At 33.2% G+C, this 6310-nt stretch overlaps 1 protein-coding gene across 1 annotated transcript; it reads right to left on the reverse strand.

Moving 5' to 3' along the window:
• Window positions 1–271: 271 nt before the first annotated feature.
• On the reverse strand, window positions 272–1618 carry LOC108772605 (uncharacterized). Its single transcript, XM_018538176.1, has 3 exons — window positions 1546–1618; window positions 999–1039; window positions 272–925 (listed from the first exon to the last, which is right to left on the reverse strand). Exons 1-3 carry the CDS (start codon window positions 1616–1618, stop codon window positions 272–274), a joined length of 768 nt encoding a protein of 255 aa, XP_018393678.1.
• Between the last annotated feature and the right edge of the window lie 4692 nt (window positions 1619–6310).

Below are 6310 nucleotides of genomic sequence, written 5' to 3' on the forward strand. Positions count from 1 at the left end.
ATTTTTTTGATAATGTTATTTTCTTTATTTTTGTTTCCAATTGAAATTCCTTAATCTTGTTTCTATTTTTATTAATGCACTTCTTGCATGATATAACTAAATTATCCTTTTATAGAAACCCATCACATCGCCATTTCATCTTATCAGATTTAATCAAATGTCGAATGCATATTAACAATTTCGTATATACAATTGTAGTATTATATACACGTTAAATAATTTTATGATACAAAAGTTTATATGTACACAAGTTTATATATAATTAGATTAATTATTCTTTCAATAACCTTTTTGCATCTTTAAAATTCTTGCATACTTCCATATTATGAATAAGATGAAGTATGTTGACAATATCTTTCTGTAACTCTACAGAACTCGGTACACATTTTATTCTAATCGGAATATCGTCCAGAAGCACTTGTACACTTAGATCATCATAAATTTTAAGACGTCGTAACACTTCATTTTTGTCAACTGTTAAAAATGTGATAGATTTTTCATTTTCACTTTTGATTGCACCCCATGAACAACTTGGAAGCAATATGTTCGAGTACGTTGATATTAACATTTCAAAATTTAATTTTTCAGGAGTTTGGTTGATATCTTCTGCGGTGGATGATTCTACAGCTTGTTCACAATTGTCGTTTCTTTGAGGAGTAACGTTATCAAACAAGGACGGTACTTCTATATTTATATCATCACAATCGTCACCGGTCAAATTCTCGGCAACTATCGGAATAGCATTTGGTCTCAATTTCAATACTATTTTTTTAGTATGATGTACTGTACCATCATTTAGTAAAATATCGTTTGAATGAAAAACATCATCGATGCTGAAATGTTCCTCACAAACGAAACAATATTCAGTAAGTGGCCTTTTCAACTGACCTAAAATTGCAGTCCACCGATCCAACAAATTTTTGTCCTGATAATAAAAAAGAATAACCATAAATGTTGCACATAACCTTACAAAATGTAATCAGTATTTTCTTACGTACTTTAGGTGCTTTAAAAAGACTTTTATTGTTAATTCCCAATTCTTTGTTTCATTTTTTGGTGCATTCCAGCCCATTTCGGCAATTAAGAACTGTATAAACGCGTTTTCCCATTTTCGACAATTTGCTGCAAGGCGAGTGACGCTGACGTCACAAATAGGAAAGAGTGGGTTGTCTCTGACGCCATATTGACAATTGAAACGGGGACACTTTTCAGGCAATCAGCCTATGAAGATTTTACTCCTTCTTAATATTCCGTGATTGTGTCACATAGGGTGCGTTCACTTTTTACGCTCACGCGCATTAAACACTCACGCTTATAAGCGTTATTTTTAAACGTTTGTTTTTGTTTCGCATGTGCTGTAAATCTTGTGACGTCAAGCAAAGTCGTTCACTTTGGTCTTGTAAGTGATTCAATAATGAATAAAAAATAATTAATGCAAAGAAATAAATAAAAAGAGACCAATATAAGTTAGTCTTGCAATTAGCTCGTATATAAATAAATGACAAACATCAAAACGTATCGATATGCTTTATATTATAAACTTACCAGTTTTTAACCGTTGCTTGTTCAGCAGAGATAAATATTGAGTCTCTGCATCTTTTAAATTTACGGGTATCATCATAAGTCTGTTTTGTCTTTTTACTGAACTGGTGCACAAAATGCAATAAGTTGAAGTGAAACAGATATACGTTTATTTCATTTTAATTTATTGCACTATGTGCACCAGTTCGGACAGTGCAATAATGTTAATGATCGTTTCTGATTTGCAACCTTTTTGATCAAGCTAATCTAAACTGCCAATTTGCAAACGTTGTGGAAAATCGCTAGAACATCTTATGAAAGTTGATTTGACGAGAGATTCGTTTTCTTAGAGAACTTTGATGAATCGAAACAATTGTCACGTTATTATTTTTGCTATCGTTGTTTGCTCTTTCCTTGTTAGATTCGCTTATTGGCTTTTGTCCGATCAACCAATTGAAAATGAAACAAACGTATATCTGTTCCACTTCAACTTATTGCATTCTGTGCACCAGTTCAGTAAAAAGAACATGCCTAATACATATCACCCCCCTATCGTAAATTTGTATAAGAATCGTATATGAAGGGTTCAAATTCGTATATGAAAGACATACGAATCATATCCGATCGTATGCGATAACATGTTAATTGCATGATCGTATACGATTTGTATACGATTCGTATACAATTCGTATAAAATTCGCATATACGTCATAAAACGATCGGATATGAATCGTATGTCTTTCATATACTGTTCACATACGATCTTATCCCATTTACGTATACCATGACATATGATTTTGTCTTATGCGATTTTCACGGTAGGGACGTCTATTACGTTCACTATCCATTTTTTATTTTTAGCTTACACCACGCTTTTGCGTTTATATTTGACTGTAAGCATTTGTAAGCGTTCACGCTTTTGCTTTCATACCTCGATGAACAATATCTATGACGTCACAATGACGTCATAAATGTTTCTCTGCCTTTTTGTGAGAGCTTACAGAGAAAAATGAACGGTATAAGCGATGCTTATAAGCATGTTTAAAGTGTGTGAGCGTAAAATGTGAACGCACCAATACTGCTAGATGCTCCTAGCAAGCTCCCAATAACTGTTAAGAGAAGTCTACAATGAAGAGTTTAAAGCGTAAGCGTATGGTTGTAAGAGTAGCAGTAGTAGTGAATAATATACAGGGTGGTTTTTTTAACCTGAAACTTTCAAATATCTCGAAAAATAAGCACACAAGAAAAAATGTTAAGAATCAAAATTTCATCATTCCGAGGGTGACATACACTGACGTTAAAATCAACTCCCGCACTCCGCCCCCTGGGTGCAACAACAGATTAATTTACAATAGAGTAAGATACATCGTAATCAATCATGATCGTAACCATCTTCTAATGGAATACAAAGGTTGCATTCAGCGAATACAACGGTTGTGTAACTGTTGGCAGAATGGTCACTGAACGCGTCTGATCCAGTGAGCGTATTTGCAATCAGTTCAGTGAGCGGACGTCATTTTTCTGAGCAAATTTCAAATAGGCTCAGTAAGCGCAACGTGTTGCAGATTTAGCGGAATTTGGACATTTTTATGAAATGTCGAACGTATACAAGAAAATGTACACGTACACAATAATGCATTATGTAAAATTACTGATATTGCCGCGGTACATAAATCATTTTTCTCAGTATGGCTGCCTACAATATATAGCGCTCGTTAACACGATAAAGACAATATCAGCTGCCAGCATCGTCTAATCTTCGAATCGTAATTTAAAAAATGAATTATACTTTTTCCGCGTTATATTTGTTCATTTCCACAAACATCTTAATTATCCGCCTTATCTATACGTAAATTTGAACATGTTATTGATAGTATATCAGGTTATTATCAAACAGTGTGAATATCAATATTTAACATTTAAAATATTTCTTTATTTAATCAATCTTAACTCTCCACAGACCAATTTGGGTCGTTTGAGACCGAACTTTCCCTTTTTTAGATTTTTAGTCCAAAATTCTTTTGAAAATTACAATGACAAACTTTTTTTTGTTTAAGTAGAAAACAGGTTAGTCTGCAGAAGGTTAATTTCCCCAGACAACAAAGTTTAAAATTAGATTAAATAAAATAAAATATTTTCTTTTCAAGTTTATATAAAATATTAAATAATTTATTTCATTCGATTTTTTAACCAGCGTATACCACGTTTTGCATAAGAATTATTTAGTAATTCATTTTATAATTCTTCGAAAAAATGTCTCACTATATTTCTCTCTATAACATGATTATCTATAATAGCAAAACCAGAAGTATAAAATTAGCAGCCATTATTGTAAATATCTAAAAGAACTTTTCCAAACATAAACACTATGCGGTACATACGTTGTTTAAATAAAGGTTATGTTTTTGTGTAGCTATTGTGCATGTATAAACGTTTAGACCGTTTAGAAAACTGTTTACTGATCATTTTATGCTCAATGATCAGATGTACAACCGTTGTATTCGCTGAACGCACACAAATACTGCTGTCACAGTGTAAGAATAATAGGTGATTCTACTCATGTAAAATCACTGTGATTTTCCTGAGGACATTCCGCAGTTAACCAGAAGGTGGCGTATATGTATAACACCTAACCCCACAAAGTATTTTAAAAGATATGTGAATAGATCACCTGCTAATAAGATCTTAATAAAAGAAACATATAATAATAAAAGAAACTATAATAATTAAAGAAATTGTTGTAATAATTGCACAAACATCTTTTATTAAAGAACCCCGCCATAATCTTATGGAAATTGGGTTTTAGCGAAACTTTCTGGATTTTTTATATGTTGTAATCCTTACCATCCCGAACAAAAGTCTCCATGGCCGTGATCCTCCAAATTCAATATTTCGATAGATAAAGAGCAAATACTATCATAAATCCATATAATTAGATTATCAGAAGAAACCGTGCTTAACCCTTGCCAAAGCAATAGAAAATAATTAATTTTATACATGTATGTAGTAAAATGGGCACTGGATCATAGAGTTAATACTCAAATACTTGGATGACTCTACCTTAATCAGTATACTTGCTCACGTTCATGTTTATCTGATGACAAATCTTTGCATTGGCGTTACTGCATATTATGTGCATTATGTTATCTCGTTATAGTTTTCATATATAAACATTTAAAAATAAAAGCCATAACACACGCGAACATACATTCATACATACACACGGGTACACATCGGGTAACGCTAATACCGGCGGCATCGATGAGCGTACACATATACAATGCACGGAAGGGAAAGTAAAAATTTAGAATAAATAAAAAGAGCATATGCTTGTATGTGCGTGCGATATTGTGTGCTTTTATGTTGTGGCATTTGTTTAATATTGTTGTGGCATAAATATTTACATATTAAAATTGCAAGAAGATAGCTCAGTACGCATAACAGACAGTAGCGCTAATACAGAGATTTGTCATCAGATAAACATGAATGTCAGCAAGTATATTGATTAAGGTCAGTCATTTAGTTCACTATTGACTCTATGATTTTGTGTCCATTTTACTGCGAACATGTATTGCAATTGATTTTTTTACCGGTTTGAAAAGATTTAAGCACTTGTTTCCCCTTATCATCTAATTATATGGATTTATGATAGTATTTGCTCTTTATCTATCGAAATATTGAATTTGGAGGATCACGGCCATGGAGACTTTTGTTCGGGATGGTAAGGATTACAACATATAAAAAATCCAGAAAGTTTCGCTGAAAAATCACAAACAAGGAAAATTTTAGGTATTCTTATATCAGGACATACATGCTGAATTAATGCAATCCATTCTTAGCGTTGTTTGATGTTACTTGACACTCGAAATACTGATTTCTTACTGCACTTATATCTTTGAACGCAATTAGAAATAACACAATAGTTATATGGCATGATACAAACTAAAAATCAGAAAAGCAGTAATTCTCAGAATTTCTCAGACAGTAGATTATTAGGTTAGGTATTAGATCATTATACCATCTAGTGTTATGAACTGCCTCACTTTAGTCACAGCATTTTAGGGGAAATGTAGGTGAGTGAATACACCTATTATTCTTACATCGTGACTGCTGTGTATCAGTATTTTCTTCGTTTTCCATTATTAATTAATTTAGAACGATAGCTTGGCCCGTTTGATCTGCGTTTATTTACGCTCTTCATTACAAAAATGATGGTGACGAGATCACATGACCAGCACTCTGATTGGTTGGCTCTTACTTCTTACGCTGTTGTAGTTGTCAAAGATAAAGTTAAATCATCTTTCACAACATACAACCAGCAATAATAGTTTACATCTGCGTCCTACGACTTTTTACAACCACTTACAACTACGCTTACGTAATTGTACAGGGTGGCCAGCGAACCTTGAATCCTTGAAAACCGGGAAAAAACCGGGGATTTACTTTGAAAACCGGGAATTTCACTACCCGTCAATGATTCGAAGAGTAGCTCTAACTTATCGGTCCGAAACTTACTTTTTTCAGCACAACAGCATCTTTGTTTGAACCATTTTTGCGTGAATTTCAGACAGACGTATCTATGGCACCATTTTTGTATAACCAGTTACATACTCTTATGTACTCTTTGTATACAGGGTGATTCAGAATGACCCCGTGTCCTTGCAAAGACGTGTTCCTGATTGAATTCTGAGACGATTTTTCCTTTACGAAAATTTTATCCGACGGTTACTTTTTGAATTATTTAAAGATAAAGTTAGCGAATTACGATCCGCATACAGGAGGTAAGTAG

Source organism: Cyphomyrmex costatus, unplaced genomic scaffold (genome assembly GCF_001594065.2).
Source record: "Cyphomyrmex costatus isolate MS0001 unplaced genomic scaffold, Ccosl1.0 scaffold1925, whole genome shotgun sequence".
NCBI lineage: Eukaryota > Metazoa > Arthropoda > Insecta > Hymenoptera > Formicidae > Cyphomyrmex > Cyphomyrmex costatus.

What these genes read in the sequence shown, in the direction of transcription:
- LOC108772605 (XM_018538176.1), bottom strand. Translation starts at nt 1,618, where the DNA reads ATGATACCCGTAAATTTAAAAGATGCAGAGACTCAATATTTATCTCTG. An exon ending in CAAGCAACGGTTAAAAACTG is followed by an intron (nt 1,040 to 1,545) that starts GTAAGTTTATAA and finishes AATGAAACAAAG; the next exon opens with AATTGGGAATTAACAATAAA. An exon ending in GTCTTTTTAAAGCACCTAAA is followed by an intron (nt 926 to 998) that starts GTACGTAAGAAA and finishes TTTTATTATCAG; the next exon opens with GACAAAAATTTGTTGGATCG.